At 44.3% G+C, this 23,723-nt stretch overlaps 1 protein-coding gene across 1 annotated transcript in view; it reads left to right on the top strand.

Moving 5' to 3' along the window:
- Window positions 1-23,723, top strand: part of LOC147896341 (choline/ethanolaminephosphotransferase 1-like) — a 156,470-nt gene that overhangs the window by 26,099 nt on the left and 106,648 nt on the right. Inside the window, exon 2 of the mRNA XM_087382292.1 lies at window positions 20,404-20,560. Within this exon, the coding sequence (XP_087238418.1) occupies window positions 20,424-20,560 (137 nt within the window). The 5' untranslated portion in view covers window positions 20,404-20,423. The remainder of the gene's footprint in view (window positions 1-20,403; window positions 20,561-23,723) is intronic.

Genomic DNA, 23,723 nt, shown 5'->3' with positions numbered 1-23,723 from the left:
ACCGCCCAGCTTTTTGGAGGCGGTTGACAAAGTGCCTTCCAAGCATTGACTCTAGGATTGTTGGAGGTGACTTTAACAACCTAGATTTTGGGGAGGACAAGTAGGGAGGTGCTTCTTTCTCTGAGATGCCTACGGCGGAGAGAAGCACTTGGGAGCAGTTCATTTTTGTCATTAGTGGTAGAAACTCTTGGAGGGAAGTGGAGGTCATGCGGCTGTTTTGTAGCCTCACTTTTCCTTTGGACAGAGGAGACATGTTGGAGTGCCGGGCACTACACAGGGGTGGCTCCACTGGCATCTCAGTAGGCACTGGGAAGAACCAAATTTCCTCAAGAATGCAAATGTGTGCAATGCATGGAGAATTTGAATACCGATTGGCTCTCCAATGGTGGAAGAGTGCCCTCATGAGAGTACTTGTTTCTCTTTTCGACCTACATGTAAGGTTGGAGAAAGATGACGGATGAATGCAAGGTGAATGGAGAATGCTACGTGAGATTCACAATGAAGGGTGATACTGTGACAACAAAAAATGATATTTTGTTTTGAAACCTGTGGGAGGATTTGTGGGCCCCGCAAGGTGACAAAAGCTAGCCATGGAGATGTTGGGGTAAAGGCACATTGCCACCCTTTAAAAGTTATGACCCCTATGACTGTCTTAAGACAGTCATAGGGTGAATCCCTAATCCTAATAAAACCTTTGAGTTTGTGGTGTGGCTCAACACATTTTTACACACCCACACTCTTGGTGTCTCTCTCTCCTATCGTTCCACTCCTCTCTTTCCCTCACAAGTGGTATCAGAGCCACTCTCTCCCTCTCACTCCGGTCTACCCCTCCCTCTACCCCTCCCTCTCCCCTCGGGCCTCGTGCCCTCAGCAGCGAGCAGGGCGCAGCCAGCGCGTGCAGCGCGCAGGAGCAGCTGCGCGAGCAGCTATAGCTGCAGCAGCAGCTAGCTGCTGCTAGCTGCTACCCGCCTACCGGCGGCCGCAGCCTACCAGGCGGGCGCAGCGCGCAGCACCGGCCGCGCGCAACCAGGCTGCACAGGCAGCTGGTCGCGATCGCGACCAGCCGCGACAGGTACAGCCAGCCGTACCGGCTGTACGGACACGTCCATGTACAGGCAGCCGTACCGGCTGTACCCTCAGCCAGAATTTCGACGATTTTTTTGGGGATCCGTACCCTGCGCAGGTACAGAAGGTACAGCAGGCACATATTTTTTTTGGGGAAGAAGGAAAAGAGTGAGAGCACTCTGCCCTTTTTTTGCGTGATACTTGCAAGTACACGCAGGTACAGAAGTACAACGAGGTTTTTTTTCTTGATGCATTCCTGGAATTTTTCAGTTCTAAAACTGTGTGTTTGAGGTACAGCAAGTACACTCGTGTCCCTCGTGCTTGAGGTGACTAGTGCCACAGTGTGTGGTGGTTGCACAGTTATTTTTCGGGAAGGTCAGATGCCTTGATTTTGCAGAGGGCTTTTATGCTTTTGCTGAGTGCAAATCTCAGTTTTCGGGTGACAATTTCATAGGGCTTTTGCCTGGAAGTGTATGCAGTGTATGCCTTGAGGCAGTGTGGAGCTAGGGTGCCCACATTGGTCTTGTTTTCCGCAGTGTATCAATGACATTTCTTTGCAGGTCACAATTTGTGTACGACACTTTGAAAATCTCAGTTGGGCCACGCTTGGCCAGGGCGCATCGAGTTTACTCGGTCCCTAACTGTCCATCGTTGACAGCGCTCAAAAGATCTTCTTTTCGGTGTTTGTACGTTGGGATCTGTGTTGCCACTGTGCACACAGGCAGTTTATGCATTACTTTGTCAGGTGAAAGTGCCAGGAGAGCGCTGTATTTTGTATGCTACCTCAGTGTTGAGGTGTTTTTCACTTGGTACAGGTGTCAAATCAAGGGGCTTTTGCCCAGAATTTGCTTGTGAGCACTTGAGTTACTGTTTGAGAACTTCAGATGCCTTTTATCCCCTTGGCAGAAGGGTGATTGTTTGGGATTTGTCCCATACTTTGTTGCAGGTTTTGTAACAGGCTGAGGTGTTTGGAGCCTTTTTCAGTGGACAAAACAGTGTATGACAAGTGGTTTATGCATATAAAATCAGTGCAATACCTCATCTGAGGTGGGAGAAGTGATCAGGACATCAGTGTTTTGTGTTTCGTCAGATGATGATGCACTTGTAAAGCACTTGTGGAACAGCTGCAGCATTCTGAAGTTACTGTTTTATGCCTATTTGAGCACGGTATAGTGTGTCAGAAGGTACAGTGACTGGAGGGAAAATTTTCTGTTTTGCTGCAGATTTTTTGAGAGTTAAAAAAAAAAAAAAAAACAGCACTATTGTGAGTGCTCCTGGCTCTTGATAGAGCAGGTTTTTTTGAGAAATCAGAATTTTATTTAGTCTTTTTTTTGACTTACAGGGAGTCAGGCACTTTCCTTGTCTGATATGGCATCAGGGGGAAGTGAATCCTCAATACTGAACATAAAGAAATTGGAAGGGGCACACAATTATGCATTATGGGCAGAACAGTGTTTGAATGTACTTCTGCTAAAGAAGATTTCTAAGCCCATAAGGGTGAAGGGTGTCAAGCCATCTGGGATGGCAGATGATGAGTGGGAGGAGCTTGATTTGTCCGCAAGGGCTGCTATCATGCTTACTCTCACTGATTCTCTTGTGTTCAATGTTCAGGCTGAAAAGACCTCTTATGGCCTATGGCAGAGGCTAGAAGAGCTGTATGCCCAAAATATTTCAGCCAGTAAGGTTTATTGGTTGAAGAAGCTTGTCGACCTTCGCATGAAGGAAGGTACAACTATGACCTCACACTTGAGTGAGTTCAATGCCATCTTTACACAGCTTATTGCACAGGGATTGAACCTTGATGAGGAGTTCAAGGCTACTTTCTTGTTGTGTACCCTCCCTGAGAGTTGGGACACTTTCAAGACCACTCTGTCAAATTCAAATGTCACTCTTATGTATGCTGATGTGGAGAGCTCTCTCCTTATGGAGGAGATGAGCAGGAAGAATAATATGGGCAGCAAGTCTTCCAATGCTTTGCAGGTACAGGAAAGAGGTAGGACTCAGCAGAAGGGGAGATCTGCTGGCAAGTCCAAATCCCGCAGTCAGTCCCATGGCAAAAAGGATATTGAATGCTTTTACTGTGGCAAGAAGGGACATGTGAAGTCTAAGTGCTTCAAGTTTCTACGGGATCAGAAAGCCAAGAAGGCTGAGACAAAGGATGCAGGCAGTGGAAGCAAAGGCAAAGGCAAGGCCAAGGCAGATGACTTGGATGCAGTGAATGTTGCAGTAGAGGACAGTGACAGTGACAGACATGATGTATTATGTTCTTCTGCTGTAATTGCACATACATTGGTTGTTGATGGCCATGACATGCACACCTGGCTCTTGGATTCAGGTGCTTCTTTTCATGTTACGCCTCATAGGGAGTGGTTTACTTCCTACACAGGTACTCATGGAGTTGTTCACCTTGGGAACAACTATGCATGTCTGATTACAGGGATTGGCAGTATACAGATAGTATTCCTTGATGGACGCATATTTATGCTTGATGGTATTCGCCATGTGCCGCAAATCAAGAAAAATCTGATTAGCACTGGCTTGTTGGATGACAGTGGTTACCACACCACATTTGGGGATTCCAAATGGGTGATTACTGATGGCCAGGTTGTAGTGGCTGAGGGTTATAAGAGTGATACCTTGTACCCTCTTTATGTTTCCAGTGCAGGTAATCATGTTGTTGCCATAACCGAGCTGCCAAAGGTTTCATTGTGGCATAGCCGGTTGGGACACATGTCCGTTAAAGGAATGCAAGAATTGTCACGTTTGGGTTATCTGCCGTCTCTTTCTTTTTCAGATTTGCCTACTTGTGATCATTGCATTTTTGGAAAGCATTCTATGACTCCTCATAAGAGGAGAACTCCCCAGAATAGAGCACCGCTTGATCTAGTGCACACTGATTTGTGTGAGATGCCACAGCTATCACTAGGGGGTGCAAAGTATTTCATTACTTTTATTGATGATGCCACACGCAAAGTGTGGGTTTATTTCTTGAAGCATAAGAGCGATGCCTTAGATGCTTTCAAGAAGTTTGTCGCTCAGGTTGAGAATCGGACAGGACGCAGGCTGAAATGCCTCAGATCCGATAATGGGGGTGAGTATGTGTCACATGCTTTTGTACAGTTATGCGAAGCTAAGGGCATTAAACAGGAACTCACAGCCCCTCATAATGCATCTTAAAATGGTGTGAGTGAGCGGATGAATCGAACTATTCAGGAGAAAGTTCGATGTATGTTGTCTTATGCTGCATTGCCCCATGGCTTTTGGGCAGAAGCCGTGCAAACAGCAGTTCACCTAATTAACAGGTCGCCGAACAAGGCTTTGGAGTTGAAAGTGCCAGAGGAGGTGTGGTCTGGCAAGCCACCTTCATATAAGCACTTACGTGTGTTTGGCTGCGAGTGCTTTGCTCATGTACGCAAAGAACTGCGCACCAAACTGGAGCCAAAGTCTTTCAGATGCATCTTCATGGGTTACGGTGACGAAGGTGAAATGGGGTACAGGTTATGGGATCCTGTCAAACGGAAGATTATACGCAGCAATGACGTCATCTTTAAAGAGAATAGTGTACACAAAGAACCTGTGCAATCTGTGGAATACAGGAGGGTTGTTTATGATGATGTCAGACAGCAAAGAATGCCCATTAATATGCAGCAGCAGGCTGCTGTAAATAACCCTGTTCAAGAGGGTATACAGGCTGAAAATCAGCCAGACAAATGTTTTGCCATGCAAGTGGGTTTACAAAGTCAAAGTAGATTCAAATGCTTTACCGAGGTATAAGGCCAGATTGGTTGCTAAGGGATTTAAGCAGGAGAAGGGCATTGACTTTGATGAGATCTTTTCCCCTGTAGTCAAGATGACTACTTTGAGAGCAGTGTTAGCTCTTGTTGCTCATGAGGACATGGATTTATGTCAGATGGATGTGAAGACTGCTTTTCTTCACGGAGATCTCCATGATGAGATCTACATGAGTAAGCCAGAGGGATATGCTGTTAAAGGGAAAGAGCAGCTTGTGTGTAAGCTCAAGAGGAGCTTGTATGGACTCAAGCAGGCGCCAAGAGAATGGTACAAGAAGTTTGATGCCTTCATGTAGTCCCAAGGGTATCATAGGTGTGAGACCGGTCACTGCTTGTACACCAAACGGGCAAAGGATGGCAGTTTGATGCTACTCATTCTATATGTGGATGACATGCTGATTGCCAGCAAATCTCAGCAGGAGATTAGTGCTTTGAAGAAGCAACTGCATAAGTCTTTTGACATGAAAGACTTGGGTGATGCAAACCATATTTGGTATGCGGATTATTCGTGACAGGTCCAAGGGACTTTTGTTTCTGTCACAGAAGGAGTACATTGACAAAGTACTGCAGAGGTTTAAAATGGAGGGGGGGAAGTCTATTAGTACCCCGTTGCCTCCATATTTAAAACTCAGCAGTAAGGACAGCCCCAGATCAGATGATGATAAGGTTGAGATGGCCAAGGTTCCCTATGCATCTGCAGTTGGTTCTTTGATGTATGCCATGGTTGCCACTCGTCCGGATATTGCTTTTGCAGTGGGAGTCATCAGCAGGTATATGGCAAATCCAGGCAAGCGGCACTGGGAAGCAGTGAAAGGCGTCTTGAGGTATCTCAAGGGTACCAAATACTTGTGCATATGCTATGGTAGGCAGGATGCATTGGTGTATGGTTTTACAGATTCAGACTATGCAGGGAATGCAGATAACCGGAAGTCTACTGGTTATATTTTCACATTTGCAGGAGGTGCTATATCATGGGTGTCTCGGTTGCAGAAATGCATTGCACTGTCAACCACTGAAGCTGAATATGTTGCAGCCACTGTGGCTTGCAAGGAAGCTTGCAAGGAAGCAATATGGCTTACTCGGCTGGTGGGAGATTTGGGCATTACAGGAGATATGCCAGTTTTGCATTGTGATAGTCAGAGTGCTATCATGTTGGCAAAGAATCCGGTCTTTCATAAGAAGACCAAGCACATAGATGTGAAATACCATTTCATCAGGGAGGTACTGGAAGACAAGCGGCTTGAGCTTGTGAAGGTGCATACTGATGATAATCCTGCAGATTTGCTCACTAAGAGCTTGCCTACAGAGCGGTTTGCACATTGTCGCCACATCATGGGATTAGGATGAGACCATTCTTATTTTATGGTCTTGTATACAGTAACTGTATATTGCTGTAATTTTTATTCTTTTCTCCCCTTTAGGCACATTGGCCTTTAGGTGGGAGGTTGTTGGGGTAAAGGCACATTGCCACCCTTTAAAAGTTATGACCCCATAGGGTGAATCCCTAATCCTAATAAAACCTTTGAGTTTGTGGTGTGGCTCAACACATTTTTACACACCCACACTCTTGGTGTCTCTCTCTCCTATCGTTCCACTCCTCTCTTTCCCTCACAGGAGACAAAGAACCAAGAAGTGTGACGGAGAAGTTGGTGGCGGGAGACGGCCTTTTCATTGCGGCTCGTCAATCTTTTGATGTCTACTACTTTATTTCATGTAATCATTTATGTGGATTTGACACTAATTAGACTAATTAGTGAAAATGATTGCAAATGTGATTATGAGTGGAGTGCATACCACGGGTATGAAATATAAATACCTTGGTATAGGGATATAATGGTTTGGGAGATATATTATTTGCTTTGTAATTGGGAAAATAGAAATGAGTCATGTATTTTGAGTGGGCCAGATGACTGCATGGCCTCCATAATGTACTAAAATAATATGGAGAGCACATGCCAAGCACATGGAGGCCATGTGGAGGAGTGTGGAAGAGTGTAAAGTCAAGAGGAATCCTTCTAGAATTCCAAGGTGGTATATGGAGGATGTTGACATATGGAAAAGAGAGTGTCCCTATGGGCTCTAAGGGGAAAGACTCTTGACTTTCTCAATTTTTAAAGAGTCATGAGGATCTTGTGATGGGACACTTGTCAAAATGTGCCCAAAAGGACATTTGATAGTGACCCATGTCCTTATGTCACCACGGGGTGAAGAAATTTACTGGCTGAAAATGTAATAAGGTGAAGGAGGGTGAGAATTGCTCTATAAAAGAGACCTCTCTCCTCCCTCTCTAGCATCTGGTTCTTCTCATTGTAGTTATGCCATCACTTGTATCTAGCTTTGCCTATCTCTTCCCTTCTCCCTAGAGCATTAGACTCTCACTTTGTATCCCTCTTCTTGCTTCTGATGTTTTGAATAAAGTTCATGCTTCTTTTTCCTCATGCTTCTTCCATCTCCTCTCTCCTCGCTCTAAAGCTTAGTGTACCCACATGAGTGAGTCATTTCTAGATCTGTTTTAAGGGTATTCTCTACTTCCCTGGGCGACCTCAATTTGCCATGTATCTTGGAAGCTACTTCTCTGCTGAAGGAGATCGTTGCCCTTTCCATAACTGCAATCGGGTATGGACAGTTTTGACAGTCTTCCGTAAAATGGTCATAACTTTCTACTCTGAGCTCCGTTTTGAATGAAACTTATATGAGAATCTTCGTCTTTTCAAGATCTATCTATTGATGTATTCAGATATTTGTTCCATTGTTGTCTGAGTGGTTGGGTCTGTTGTTTGGAGGAGTTTTGAGAACCTTTCGTAAAACCATCATAACTTTTTGTTCCAAGCTCCATTTTGAATGAAACTGATATCATAATCTTCGTCTTTTCGAGATCTATGTTTCGTCCCAACCGTCTCATTTAGTCAAATCAGCCCTATCAATTCACGCCTTTCACATCAGTTCACATTGTGTTGATTCAAAAGATGTTCTTCCAACAATGGCTCGCCCTTACTTTTGGGGCTGACCGATGAACTCAAATCAATGCTTCCGCTCAGCCTTTCTTATTTCCAATGCTAGAGTACAACCTCACCTTTGACGTCTATATCTTTGTTTTGATCTGAGAAGATAGAGAGTGAGTGTCTCTTTAAGCTTCATCTAATGCCCAAATCTCTTCTCTCTTCTTCAATTTGTGGGTTGAGACGTGACCAAAACCAAACCCCTAGTTTTGTGTCACAATACCCTTTCGTTAATGTCCCTTGAGATCACTCAAATTCCATCTTTCCATTTACACCTACCCTTAGCCTATGACCCATTCATCTACCATGCAATGCACCTTAATGCACCCTTTCCTTCCTATTGCCCCTAGGACCTCGACACGTGTGTACATCTTTATTAATAAAATAAGTGTCACGTGTCTAAATTTGATGCCGGTTGAAGCAATGGCTCTAGCTCGGCTAGTTCTACCTACTGAGATGATCCATCGTCATAACAAATCGGTCGGCGTCCATCATAAATACAAATACATGTTACATCATTGGCGTATAATATATAATAATATCTGATGTCTACTAATCATGAATTAGTGATTCTCTTGTCATGACACTCCGTTTTGCTTGAATGGACAGAAGTCCTCTTCTGAATCCTCTTTTGTCTCTTTCTCTTGTCACTTGTGTACGCTTTTCTTTTTTACTTCTGCATTTGCATCTCCTCTTCATAATCTGCAAATAGTCTTCTCTTGATAGCACACGAGGTCTTTTGAATCAGAACTTAAATCTTATCTCCAAGTTGTGGTTCCTCTTGATGCTGAATATTCGAAATGTAGAAGTACCACTGCAATGCCTTCAATATCTCTTCATGCTCAGAATCCTCTTCTGAATACGAAGCTGCTGAAAGCTTTTTATAATAACCTGCTCAATAAGCTGAAACATTTTCTCAACAAACTGGTCAGTATTAAAAAAATGATCTCTCACCCAAATGTTTCATTGAACTAGGTAGACCTTGGTTATAGATGATTTTGCGATGAAGAGCTTCTTAATCTATAGAGACTATAGATAATCAATCTCTTTTTCCAACTCTTCTATTTCAGCTCTATTCATCCTGTAAGACACTCTACATGGAGAAGAAAATTCTTTATTCTCTGTCCATATTCTACAATGAATACGCCTACTCGCTATTCAGTTCACACATCCATACATCAGTGTTGGCTGAATGGATAGCATTTACTCTTGGCTCTATGTTCACCCTAGAGTCCCAGGACGAGAAGGTAGAAGCCTCACCCTCTTGCTTGGATGCTTTGCCTTTCCATTTTAAAGAAATGGTTTTGGCAATTTTGGCTAATAGAGTAGGACATTTATGCCATGGATCTTATGTTTCTTACATCCGAAACATTTACCCTCCTTAATTAGCTTTTTCTTCTCATTGTCAGTCATGGAAGAAAATGGTATCCATCCAGGATATGATTGGCTGTTAACATTTTGTACAATAGCTTTCTCCTTTCCTTTGTTGAAGGGTTTACGAGGATTCAGTCAATTTAGTGAGGTCTTTCAGGGTGGTTGGATTGAACATTTCAACCTCATACCTCACTTTTGGGCTTAGGGCTGCTAAATACTTTTTCCTTCTATTATCCTCACTCTTCTTAGGTAACTCTAAAGAGAGTTTCCAGTGTTACTCTCATTATCGAATTGCTTGAATCTTTTCCAAGGGAAGGTCAATTCTTCTTCATGCCTCGGAGGCATGAAAGTGGCCTTAAGCTGCTCTACAAACTTGGAACATTGAAGAATAGGCTCTTTTCCTGTTTGTGATAAGGACCACCACATCAATGCATCCTTCTGTAGATGCATTGTGGCAAGAGCAAGCTTCTTGTGATCAGCCTTATCTTGATGGGCAAAATATAGCTCAATATGGCTAATCCAAGTAAGGATTTTATTTGCCTCTCTTGCTTCATCATACTTTGGGAATTCCATTCTCTCTTGAGGTTGAAATTTGGCTCTCTTCGAGGGGGTACCTAAATCTTCATCCCCAAAATTCAACCCTCTCTTAGACCCAAATTTTGTCATAATGGACTGTTCAATCATATGGCTAAGCTGAGAAACTAGCTTATCAATGGGAGACTCCTCTCTTCCTCTTGCACTTGGATTATAATCCATGTGTATGGGATTTTGAGTTAAAGGCGTAAACTTAGTGCCTTGCTTTTTGGATGGACTCATTTCTCCCTTCATTTCTAAACGAAAACTCCATATCAAGAGCTTCTTCAAGGAGAGATGAAGTTAATTCTATACGTGGGTTATCATACTCAATATGTGTGTAACTTCATCTACATTATCTTCTTCAAGAGGCGGTGATGGTGTTCTCTCCCTACCTCCTTCTGGTAGTGGAGGAAAAAGGACAAGTTCATTATCAAATCTCCCTTCCCCTTCCATTCTTACCTTTTAGTAATACAAGAGAGAAAATGACTTGCTGTAATTTCAGAAAAGGGGTTTATTTTACAGCAAAGGTCAAGTGTTGTAGAGTTGGTGGTACTTATCTGACTCCCGCTTTGCTAGTGTCGAAAAACCACTTGAATTAAGCTCTTCTTCCTTCTCTTTTGGGCATTTCTTCTTGTATTTCTGCCGTAAACTGGTACACTCCGTTTGGGCTACTTGTTTTGAGCGGATTGGTACTCTAGATACCATTATAGGGGTACTTGGTGGGTGGATCACACCCTTAAAATCTTGTTCTGATCCGACTTTTCATTGGGAAAAATGGGGGGGTCTCTTTTCCTCACGGTGTGAGGGTTTTAAGGGTCTATTCGCACCTGGGGGGAGTCACCCCGTTAGGACATCCCGTTTCCGTCCAAAGACCAAAATTTTCAGAGGGAAGCCTTACCTCAAGGACTCCAAAATCCAGGATTTGTAGGAATAAGAAAATATCTTCCTTCAAAACTCGGCCTTTGCAGACGGTCTTCAGTCAAGGGCTTCATATGATATCGGGCTACGCATAAGGGCCGACTAAGATACTATTTTTGCGCACAGATCTGTAGGCCTCCACGTCCTTGTCTGTGCAGGGGTGTCCTGCGCCCTTTCTTTCGTCCGGCTCTTCTTGTGCATGGCCTTTGTGCGGCACTCTTCCGCTGTGTCTGCAGTCTTTTCCTATGCATCGCCTCCTTGTGCGGCTCCCTTCCATGCAGTCTTCTCATATGGTCGTGCTTGCTACCCGTGCCTCCATCCCGCACACTCTTTTATTGTCTCAATCATGGATTGTCCTGCTTTGATACCAAATGTGAAGAACCGAATTCCTCGAGAATGCAAATGTGTGCAATGCAGAATTTGAATGCCAATTGGCCCTCCAATGGGGGAAGAGTGCCCTCGTGAGAGTACTTGTTTCTCTTTTCGACCTACATGTAAGGTTGGAGAGAGATGGCGGATGAATGCAAGGTGAATGGAGAATGCTAGGTGAGATTCACAATGAAGGGTGATACCCTTTCATTAATGTCCCTTGAGATCACTCAAGTTTCATCTTCCCATTTACACCTACTCTTAGCCTATGACCCATGCATCTACCATTCAATGCACCTTAATGCACCCTTCCCTTCCTATTGCCCCTAGGACCCAGACACATGTTTGCACATCCTTATTAATAAAATAAGTGTCGTCTTAGCGGATATGCAAATTTTACCTTGTGAAGTTTTCGTCCAAGTTGCGTCTTGTTGTTATTGCGGAAATTCTTTCTATCTTAAATGATGCATTCCCTATCAGCTAGATTTAGATGCTCGTTTGGGAGAGACTAAAATGAAATAGTTTAGACTTCACAAGCAATTGTAGCTTGAATGAAGAGATTTGGACTACTTTTTGATTAGCCTTCTTCGTCATGGCTGAGTTTGCCCTTTACTTCCGGAGTGCCGACAGATACTCCGTACAAAGACTTTGTATAAATGGATGCTCAAAGTATGTGTGGGTGTGTGGATTTGTAGGTGTGAGAGCATATTTTGATACTATGGTCTACACCCATTGTTGGGTGCTGATGACGTCAGTGGGGATGTCATAGTAGCTAGTCCCTGCTATGCATGATGGAGTTTATGATTTTCAACCTTATGAGTGACTATCGTGAGATTGAAACTGCACTATGTTGTGTTTTTAGAGGATGAGTTTGGGAATGTTCCTGGATTCATCTAGGTATATAAGTGTCACATGTCCAAATTTGATGCCGTTTGAAGCAATGGCTCCAGCTCGACTAGTTCTATCTAGTGAGATGATCCACCGCCATAACAAATCGGTCGGTGTCCATCATAAATACAAATTTATGTTACACCATTGGCGTATAATATATAAAAATGTTCTTATGTCTACTAATCACGGATTAGTGATTTCTCTTGTCATGACAGGCACTATGTTGTTGAATCACTCCCCTATCGTTCTTCCCCTAGAGCAGCCCACCTTGGACTTTCCTAAAAGGAGGTCCACATCGATGATCTACTCCAGGAGGCGAATTTACAACAAGCAATAGCTGAGATCTAGCGATAGCCAGAGGGAGGGCCCATAACTGGTTGGGCTTCTTGGGTAGCAAATGCGATTTATCGGAGCATTAGGAGCTACATTCTCAGGCCCCTAGATGAAGGCATGCTCTTCAAGAGTTGGAGAGAGCATTGTGATCAAAGAGCAAGATCTAGGCTCCTAGTGGCTCAGTGACTGCTATGAGCGTGCAAGCTGGACTTGCAAGCCACCGAGGTTTGTTGAGCCGAGTTCTTGTACCATTCCTCCCAAATCAAATGGACGCTACCGGGGGACAGGATGACTAGACAGTTCTTTCACACCATTGTACCACGGTCAGCAGGGACACAACTGTAGCAGTTGCAGGATGAGCAGAGGCAGATGCACATGGATCTTCATGAGATTCTTGGCCACAGAGGTTCGTCGAGCCGAGTTCTCAAACCATTCCTCCCAGACCAAATGGATGCAGTAGGGGGATAGGATGACCAGACAGCTCTTTCAGACCACTGTATCACAGTTGGCAGGGACACAACTACAACGGTTGTAGGATGTACAAGGGCAGATGTAGGAGATTCTTGAGTTGACCACTGGCAGTTGTTTTAGTCTGAGGAGGAGTTGACCACGACTCTTGTAGCCCAAGAGGCAGTTTGGGAGTAGGTGCCGTTAGTAGTCCCACCAAGCTTGATTAGACGGCTAGGTTTGAGTAGACTCTGTTCATGGATGAAGAGCTCTGGGAGGCCCTCATGGCCCTCCTTCCTCAGAAGTGCCTTGGGGAGGATGGCCTGACCTCAAGTTTCTTTTGGTGTTTTTGGGAGCATATTCTCATTGGCTTGCCAGGGGATTTTTGACTCATGTTCACTTTTGGAGTCTTTGAGTTGAGGCCAGATTTGCCTAATCTCGAAGGGGGGAGATAGATCTGACATTGTTAGTGGAGAACGATCACTCTACTGGATACTGCTTACAAGATCTTGGCCAAGGTCTTGAGCTTGCAGTTGAGGCCCCATTTGCTTGATATCATTCATGACATGCAGATAGGTTTTGTTCATAGTATCCTAGACAACATCTTGGGAGGCATTGGATTGGGCCAGGGAGGAGTCGCAGCCCCTTGCTTGGATTTTGAGGTGTATGACAGAGTGGAGTGGTCCTTCTGGGAGGGCAAAGATTGGGCTTCTCGAAGAGGTGGATCAAAGGGATTTTTATGTAGGGAGCTTCAGTGAGGTGATCATTGGGGGGCACATGGGCGAGGCCTTTCTCTTTCTCACTCAGTTCGACAGGGTTGCCCCCTCGCCCCTGTTAGAAACATGAGAAGTAGAAGTAGAAGTAGAAATTATTATCGTCCACGGGGGGCCGAAAACAACCCATGGGACCCGAACGGTGTACAAGAAAAGTCTCCTCCGGTGTGGAGGGGTCAAGATTTTTCAAGTTCTTGACGGTACAAAAAGAGGCGGGTAACAAAAGATCCTAATGCTGCCGGCGAGGTAGTGGAAAGGACTGATGTTAACTGTGTGGAGTCTCCCAGTAACTTCCGGTAGTCCTCCCTAATGTGTGCATAACTGGGACACTGCAGAGCTATATGTGCCTCTGTCTCCACTGTTTGAGAGTCACAAAATCTGCATATTCTGGCATGTCGCGGAAGATTCAACCGCACTCCCTTCTCAATTGCAAGCATGTGAGATCTAGTCCGGAATCTAGCAATATTTCTGCGATAGAGCAAGGGGATGGAAGTGCTGATGTATGCCTGAGTAGGGGCCTCTTTTGTCATATATGTGGACCAACATGTGGGGTTGATGTGATCTTGGTAATACTCCAGCTTCACCCTCTTCTTTGTTGTTAGCCATTAAGTCTGTAGAGTGCTCAGTAGGGACATCTGAAACTCTTGAATATCAATTCTTGCGGGTGGCATAGTCAGGTATGAGTCTACATTCCATCTGCTGAACCACTTCCTTATATCTGTCCCCCATCCTGTGCAAATGATCTTGCTCTTATGGTTCTTTTGAAGTTTCATGCTGGCCATCCATGCCCTGTGAGGTAATCTATCTGTTTGCATTTGTTGTACCTCCACTAAGTATTGCAGTACTCTAACCAAAGCATGGAACTCGATAGGTCTCCTGCCTGTTTCTAATAGTAGCACCGAGTATGGAGTAGTTACCTTTACACCTAAGTGGCGGCGTAAGAAAGCCTTCTGCATTTTTTCGATCTCATTCCATATTGATGGGGGAATGCTGCCTCCCCATACTTCCACTCCATAGAGTACTGTTTGAACCACATATGCATCAAACAAAATGTTCCGAATCTTCCAATTACGAGTGTCGGTGTGCCTGCAGTCATTTTCAAAGTGATAGTATTTGCCCCAGCCTGTGTCTAGTCTTCTTTGGATACATTGCCACCATCTATGATCTGCTGGAATATCAATTCCTAGGTATTTAAAAGTATTGACATATTCGAGGGGCTGTCCATCGAATATAATGTCTGGGGGATGTAAAGGCTGAATGGTGCACACTGCCATCATTTTGGTTTTGTTGACATTTACCTGCAGCCCGCTCTCTAGACAAAAGGTCTTCAATATCTGTAATAGTTTGTGCATGTGGTCGGGATCATATGCAAAAAGAACTATATCATCTGCATATAGCAGTAACAATATTACCCACACTCCTATTTTGGGGCCTTGTATGTCTTCTGTTGACATAGCTTCTTTTACAAGTTCTTCTAGCCTGTCAATGCATATCCCAAATAAAGTGGGTGAGAGTGGGCAGCCTTGCTTGACTCCCATGTTGCTTTGAAATGCAGTCGATAGTCCCTGAGATTGCTTCAATCGGTATAGAACTTTTTCATATATCCGGGAGATGCCCACTTTGAGTGTCAGAGGGACCTCTAGGATGTGCATTCTATCCCATAAACCTCCTCATGGTACTGTATCAAATGCTTTTCTGAAATCAACAAAGCAACAGAGTAGAGTGTTTCCGTGTAATCTGCTTTCATCCATGAGGACCCTCAGTGTAACGAGGTGGTCTGCAGTTCTGTGTTCTTTGCGGAAGCCTGCTTGCCCAATAGCCCTTTTCTTGGCTTCTTCTGCCCAGCTGCTGATTTTTGCTTCAAGTATTGTACTAAAAAGTTTGGCTGGGGTGGAGCTGACCATTATAGTTCAATAATTGGTAACTGAATTTTTGTCGCCTCCCTTGAAAAGGGGCTGAACCCAATTTTCCTGCCAATCCAGCGGGAAACCATGTTGTAAAGCGTGTGTTAACACCTGTGATAGCCACTCTCTTGCTTTGTCTCTTGTCCATTTTAGAAATTCAGCGCACATAGACATGTGGTCAGATGCTTTTCCATTGGCCATCTTTTTCAGCCCTGTTTCTATGTCTTCAAATGCAAAAGGATTGGGAGAAGCAAGTGGTATCTCTTCAGTCCCCATTTCTGTCGCATTGACATGATTGTAGAGTTTAATGACGTTTTCCATCATATCTTCATCTGATATATTCCCCATGATCTTTTTCTTCGGACTCTTGACATGCCTCCAACCTTTCTTGGGATTTTTAATGAATGTAAGTAAATCAGATTTTTCCTTTTCTAGAATGTAATGCCTCTTCTTTTTCCGTGCGAGAGCATTATATTGTTTCTCCTTCTGTCTGTACACGTCTGTGTTTGGAATGTGTTTCAATGCTTTGCGCATTTGCTTGCACTCTTCATCGTACCATTTCTTACATGGTAGACCTTTGACCAATTTCTGTCTTGCTTGGGGGGCTACTCCAAACACCTTTGTGGCGGTGTCCAAGATAGCCTCTTTGAGGGCTCCCCATGTGGGTGCAACTGCCATTGCATTCAGCTTTGCATCCAGTGTGATGGCATATTCTTTCTATTTCTCTTGATCCACCCGGAAGCCTCCTGGATGTGTTGTAATTTTGTGTGTGGATTTCAGCCTGCACACTAAGGGTGAGCCACAGGGAGAGATGGTCTGACTCTGGCTGTTTTGCTCCTATTTTGAGGCTCTGAATGTCAGGTAATGCATGTACATGTGCCAAAGCATAATCTAATACACTGTGCCCTCCACTAGCTGAAAAGCATGTAGTCCCGTTGGTCCCGGGAAATAGTTGCATTCCATTTAGTATTGGCATATGTAGACCATTCATCATGCTTCTGAGTGCTCTGCCTTGTGCATTAATGGTGTTATCGTCTGAGATCCTGTACCATCTGTCATCCACTTCGATTGCATCCTCTTTATCCATTTCATCGTGCATGATCGACTGAAATTGCATTTGTCCAGTTCTTGCATTGAGATCACCCAGTATTATAACTTTACCTACTTCCTTCAACTCAGCAATGTCTAGGCATAAGGCTGCAAATGCATCACTGGTGTCTATTCCATTCCTGCCGTAAAAGGGAGAGTCATGATGTGGTATATAGCAACCTGCAATGAAGAGAGGGCATGCACCTTTGACTTTCAGCCATATAAACCTCTTGTATTTGTCGGCTCTGTAGAAACTGATCTTTTCTGCCAAATGTTCCTGATACATGCATGCTACACCACCTTGACCTCTTTTCCCTATCTGTTTCTCATACACGGTATGCACCACGTATCCTGGTACGTTTGGAATCCTGCAAATTTCGCTCTCCCATGTTTCTCCAAGGAAAATGATGTCTGCATCTTGTATGAAAGCATTGATACTAATTCCCTTGTTCCAGGGGAATCCTCTTCAATTCCAAAACATTACTTGTAAGGACTTGTGAATCCCATGGGTCTCGCATCCCTATTTGATAGTCTCCTCCATTGGAGGGATTTTCCCCTGTCGCTTGAGCCTCTCATTGTATTGCTTCCTTCTTATTTCTTGCTGTTTTGGGGTGCGGTCCTCACTGACATAGAAAGGGGAGCCCTTGAGGTATACTCTACTGCTGTCCAAAATGATGTCATGTTTTGTTGTGTCCATCACTGTGCATACAATGGCTCTTTTGCCAGTCGTACCTTCTTCTATTCTACCCACACGATGTGCTCCATACACTGCGACATCTGACATCGCGAAGTGCTCTGCAAAGAACTCTGTCACCTCTTTTGCTAGGCTGAGGGGACTCTTCTTTTCCACCTCTGGAATTCCTCGTATGATAAGGTTACGGGATCGTCTTTCTTTTTCTTTTTGTTCTTGTAGGTCTTCCTGTGTAGCAGTGTTGTTACGGGCTGGAGGAATTTGGGCTTGTTGAACTTGTTTATGCTCGTTTGCATTTCCACCGGGGGTGAGCTTTGAGGCAACTTCTACCCACTTTTTGGGTTCCTCTAGAGTGAATCTTTCCTTGTTCCCCTGTTCTTGGGCTTGTTTAAGTTCATGTACCTGTTTGCAGCCTGTTTCCACTTTGGTTTCTAGCACCGTCACTCTGTTTTGCAATTGCATCATAGTCTTGTGGAGTTGGAGATTTTTTGCTTGGAGTTCCACCAACATGTTAATGAGCATGTCAATTTTCTTGCTGTTTTTGGTGCAGTAAACCTTCGAGAACGGAGTGGCAAGATCTAGTTTCTTGCTCAGTTTGAAAGGGGTCTGAAAAGTCCCCATCTCTGCCTTGAGGCCTGTCAGATTGCTCGTCTTCCTACAGGACCTTGCTGGACGAGCTGGAAGGCGGACGGCCTGTTCTTGGTGTACTGAGCAATACCCGTGACCCCTTTCGAGGTGCAAGGGAGTCGAGGAAGGCAGGTCGGCGAGGTACCGGAGAAGCTACGGGAGGACGGAGAGGCTACGGGAAGGGGGGGGCGGAGAGGCTACGGGAGGACGGAGAGGCTACGAGAGAGAGAGAGGCTACGGGAGGGGGGGCGGAGGGGCTACGGGAGGACGGAGAGGCTACGGGAAGGGGGGGCGGAGAGGCTACGGGAGGAGAGAGAGAGAGAGAGAGAGGGTGTGAAGAAATAATGCTCGAATGAAGACATGAAGAAGGCTTTCATTCATTCATCAAGTGTATCATGACAAGTGAAGTACAAGCCTTATATAGGCTACTCACTCACACACTAGCACCTGCTAGTTTGGGCAGTTCTTGCGGACAGGGGTGCCTCTTAAGATTTGTTTTTTTTGGGGAATCCCTTGGGTCCTTTCGTCATAGCTTCTACAGGGTGGGGCCAGGAGGCATCTTGCAGGTTGAGACAGACACTGAACACACCCTTTTGGCACCAGGTTCTGCCCATTTGTTTGGAGCAAGCATTAATACATGATCTACTGTTCTACCCTACTGTTGCGCTGTTCAAGGAATTAAGTCTGTCTATCTTTTTACATTCAATTCTGTACACATTAAGTAAAGGAGCGAGTTTTGGATTAGCACTGTGTGATTTATGGGCAAACATTTTCATAATCTTCTGCTGCAGGGCGTGTGGGCTGTAGCAAGCAACCTCCACCTCTGTTTTCTAACAGTACCTCCCTGCTCCCGATCTGCCCTGTTCTGCTGACCGGTTGCCAACCAGCCTCTGTGGGCCATGTCCAGCAGCTGACTTGCTGCTCCTGTACCAGCCTATAAATAGGCCTTTTGCAGGCAGCCTATTGCTGGGATCTCCCAGCCTTTCCGCCTATACAATGGGCTCATTACTTGCCCTAAACCAGGGCCTACTGCCAGCCATATGTGCTGGCCAGGGTGGCCCATGTGGCTGCCCTAGAATAAACCTAAAAACAGTCTGTTGCTTCTGCACTCTTGGCAGCCTGTACGCAGCCCATGTGGCAGCTCCTCTAGTCCCTCTCCATGTGCCCATGTGGCACCATGCTCACCCATATTGCTAGAGGTGTCAAGCCCCTTTGTCCTCCACATTTGGGCGTCATAGGTGGGGCATCGACCCTAACACTCCAATAGATTTTGTCTATATTGTCTCTTCTCTCTCATGTGTGAACTATTCTTGGTTAAAGGTTGCTTCTGCTGTTATGTATAACATGCATGGGGGAATCTCTCCCATGGTGTCAGTCTTCAGAGCAAAGTGAGTTTTGTTGAAAAGACAACAGATCAGTCTGCCCACAGCTCACGCTTCTCCATGCATTTGAAGGAGATTTCCATCAGTTGAGCTGAGTATTCAGCCTAGATTTAGGTGCTCGTTTGGGAGAGACTAAAATGAAATCGTTTAGAATTCACAAGCAGTTGTAGCTTGAATGAAGAGATTTGGACTACTTTTTGATTAGCCTTCTCCTTTAGTGCTAGCCTTCGTCATGGCTGAGTTTGCCCTTCACCTCCGGAGTGCCGACAGAAACTCAGTACAAAGACTTTGTATAAATGGATGCTCAAGTATGTGTGGGTGTGTGGATTTGTATGTGTCAGAGTGTATTTTTATACTATGGTCTACACCCACTGTAGGGCGCTGATGACAGGATGTCATAGTAGCTAGTCTCTGCTATGCTTGATGGAGTTTATGGTTTTCAATCTTACGAGTGACTATCGTGAGATTGAAACTGCATTATGTTGTGTTTCTAGAGGATGAGTTTGGGAATGTCCCTGGATTCATCTACGTATATTCAGCCAAGAAGAACCTCGATTCAAAACGGCCTAATTCTTGCCCACAGAGAGGACAGCCGGGCCCCTTGAGATCTAGTAGTCTAGGAGGAGGACCTGCATCAAAGAAAGACAGCATGCCCTATGGTTCTTTGTAATAAATGTGTGTTATATGAGACTCAATGGTCCTAATGAGAATTTTAACTTTTAAGGTTCAACTTGTCACTTGATTGCATATTGAGAGTTACATGGTTGATATCCATCTAAGATACCAGACTGCTAAAGAAATGAAGAAGATATCAGACTGTTTGTTCTCTTTTATCAATCTATAAATTTAGAAAAGCAGTATATTCTTATTCTTGATTCATAATTGTCTCTATTTTAGTAGGAGTGTTGTTGCATGTGCATGTTTTACAAGTGTCTCCTTTGTCATGATCATTGCGTGATCTTATGCTCTTGTAACACTAGCTGCCTTATTCTATACACAGTTTTGTGTGGTAACTTTAAGGGCTACTATCAACAGGTGTTGTTTATTTATAAGGGGAAAGGGCAAATAAACACTTTTGGCTGTGTTCTTGTTTCTTTTCTTGCATGGATTGGCATACTTAAAGCTCTGTAAGAAGCTTGCATTTTTATCAGGTTGCTTATTCGACTTCTTGCAGTGTACTCGCGGATTGTTAAAATGAGTTACATTGGCAAGCATGGAGTGGAGACATTACAAAAATATAAATACAGTGGTGTAGACCATTCATACATGGCAAAATATGTGTTTCAGCCCTTTTGGAGCCGCTTTGTTCTAATTTTCCCACTGTGGATGCCGTAAGTTCTAACTTCTAAGTTTCTTGTATATGCTCTGAGGTAATTCAGATTATGAGATGAGTAAAACAAGTTGTTTCTTTAATTTGATTGTGTACTGGACCAACTTGTGTAATGTGGCCATTGTTTTACTTGCCTCACAAAAATACAAATGTAGTGGGTGTGGATCCTTACACATTGCTAAATATGCGTTCAGCCGCTTTCTTTAATTTATGCTTTGTGGATGCTGCAAGTTCTAACTTCTATGGTGCTCGGTAGTAATGAGGAGTACAAGACAAGCATATATGTTCAATTTGATCTATTTTGTATATATTGTGGGAACCTACTTACCATGATGGTGAACTAGGTTTTTCGGATAGGTGTATAATATGGAGATGAAGGTGAGACAACACACCTCTTGTCAAGGAGGAGTGGACCTTATTAAAATTAGGAGCTACAACCTAGAAGAGCTTTACAACCTCAAAGTATTCATCTTTGGATGTCACTCTAGTCTTAGGCTTCTCAAGTATCCTTTGTGTCTTTATTCTCCCTCCCCCACCCTTCTCCTTGTCGCTCTCTTGCTAGTGAGAGTCTGCTCCATCCTGCCCTTTGTTAGAAATAGAGGTCTAGAAACTTGAACTTCCATGCAGTCGATAGATCTAGAAGACTGTTTCCAAACACCTATGAATGCAGAATGAATCTTGAACCTACAAACTGTAAATAAACAGAGACACAGCAGCACATGTACTTCCAAAGCTTCAGAATACAAACTACAAGAGTGAACTACAAACTGTAAATAAACAGAGACACAGCAGCATATGTTCTTCCAAGTAAGCTTCAGAATACGAACTACAAGAGTGAAAAAATCACTTTAGGATAGAGCCACGAACATGCTGCAGATGTCTGGGCAAAGGAAAACAGTAAGACCTCAATGTGTTTGTTTGTGCTTGAAACACAGGGTACTTGGCAATAGCTATGTAATTCTGGTTGTCGCACAAAATCACAGGTGCACCCTCCTAAAAGTATATGTATCCACCTGAGTTACAATGTCTCCCAAGCTGCAGTACGGGCAGCCTTATACATCGCCTCCGTTGAAGAAAGGTCAATTGTTGGCTGTGTCTCGCTAGGCCATGGCATGGCACCTGATGCAAGCATGAAACAATAGCTTGATGTTGAGCGTCTGATGTCCCAATCACCTGCCCAATCAGAGGTATTGCACAAGGACGTGAGTTTCAAATTTTTAGGAATTTACGGCGACTGATTTGGCCTCAAACTGATTAAATCTGTAAAGGACACTTCAGTGCAATTAATTAGGCAAAGGATCTGAGGGTTAGAGAGGGGTTAAAATCCAATGACTTGCAAGGCAAGCAAAGGCAGCTATTCTTGGCTCAAGTGGATTCTCAGATCGGAATCTCGTTATTCTTGCTTCCCAGCTGTCCAGACACGAGCCAGTTTTGTCAGATCTGCATCACCCAAGAGCCCTGCTAGGTCTAGGACAGCAAAAGTGCACTTGCCAGAGGGTGCTATAGGAAACCGCAATTTATCAGGGCTGTTCCGGGAGCTGGTTTCTCAAATCGTGATTCATTTGGGTGCTGCCAGGGCATGCGTTTCCAGTTTGCGCACTGATTCAGGCTGTTTTCCGCTTCCAAACAGGGCGATTCACTATGGGTGTTCACAAGGCTGTTCCAGCCAATTTCGCAATTTGCAGGAGCTCCCCAGCCTGTTTTAGTTTTCCACTGACCTGGGCTGTTGCGGTGATCTCCAGCACTCTGCTTCTAGGTTTCCTCATCTACCAGGCCATCCAGGTGCTTTCAGGGTTGGTGAATTTCTCCAGGAGGCTTCCAAACTTGGCGATTCTCTTCCAACAGGTTTTCCAAGGTTGCTTTTGCTGATTTACACCTGCCAGGGTGCCATAGATCTTGCTAGGGAATTTCGTTTTTCCATGCTTGCTGCTTTTCCAGGGTTTCCTGAGCTTTCCAGTCGGTTGATTGCTTTCCGGGAGCTTTCTTACTGCCCTAGAACCTTCAGATCCTTTCACTTTTTTAGTTGGCCTTTCTGATTGCCAGGAACAGCCAAGTATGGTTGTGTTGGTGGCTTTTGTCTTGCTAGGACTCCCTTGACGGGTATTCAAAGCTACCAAGACAAATTGCGCTGATTCTATCCTTCCAGGACTCCCCTAGTGGGTATCAGAGCTGCTAGGTTAGAACCCTCAGCCAGATTTGGAAGAAGGGCTGCTGTAGAATGTTGCACTGGACTGGGATGCTTTTTCTGTGATTGCATAGCAGGACGGAAGAGCTTGTGAAGGGATTATACAGTTGGCTGTTTGTGGGCTGATGCACTGCAGTGCTTTCTTATATTCGAATGCCTTATGAATAAAAGATAAAGAAATGCTGAAAGGGGTGCTAAGTTTAGGGCCAATCTGGTGTTTGTTGCAAGACAAGAGCAATCTAGCTCTCGGGTGTTGTGTTCTAAGTTGATGGTAGCCTTCACAACCACAGTCAGAACCACAGTCGAGTGTATATGGCTGATGCATTTGTTGGCAGATCTTCATGCATCATTCGAGAAGCCTACTACAATTCTCACTGACATTGCTGTGGCGCAAAATCTTGTGTTTCATGCTCGTACAAAATACATTGAAATTCATTATCACTATGCCAGGGAGCGGCTACATGCACAGGATATCAGCTTAGTCTTTTGCGCTACACAACAGAATGTGGCAGATCTATTCACGAAAGTATGACCTTGTCCAAAGTTTGAGGCTTTTTGCCAGTAGTCATCCAGCAGAATGTGGCGAGTCTATTCACCAAAGCATTACCTCGTCCGTTTGGTAATTGATACCTTGTACATTGTGACATTGTCATTGCAAGCGGGTGTTAGAAATATTAGTATGTCCTAAGGCAGTGGCCTATGTTATGTAATAAGGAGCTAGTGGCACTTTTTGCCTTTATTAAGATTTTTAATCCCTAACCTCAGTTAGAGGTTGAGTTTGTGAGGGAGTTAGTTATCGCACATGTTTTGATTGCAATTAGTGTCCATCCTAGGGTTTTATCTCTATGACTACCCTTTAGCTTCAGCTCCATTCTCTCACGTTATCTCGCTTCCATTTCCAACAGAGAACTCAGTGTGTTGTTCCGTCAGTCCTTAGCAATTTTAGAGGACATCATGCAATCGATATTTTATGAAGCCT

This window comes from Dipteris shenzhenensis, chromosome 12 (assembly GCF_047967505.1).
Source record: "Dipteris shenzhenensis isolate YYH24624 ecotype China chromosome 12, Dip_SZ_1.0, whole genome shotgun sequence".
Classification (NCBI taxonomy): domain Eukaryota; kingdom Viridiplantae; phylum Streptophyta; class Polypodiopsida; order Gleicheniales; family Dipteridaceae; genus Dipteris; species Dipteris shenzhenensis.
The sequence above is the reverse complement of the archived record's forward strand: the minus strand, read 5'-3'. Positions and strand labels throughout refer to the sequence as shown.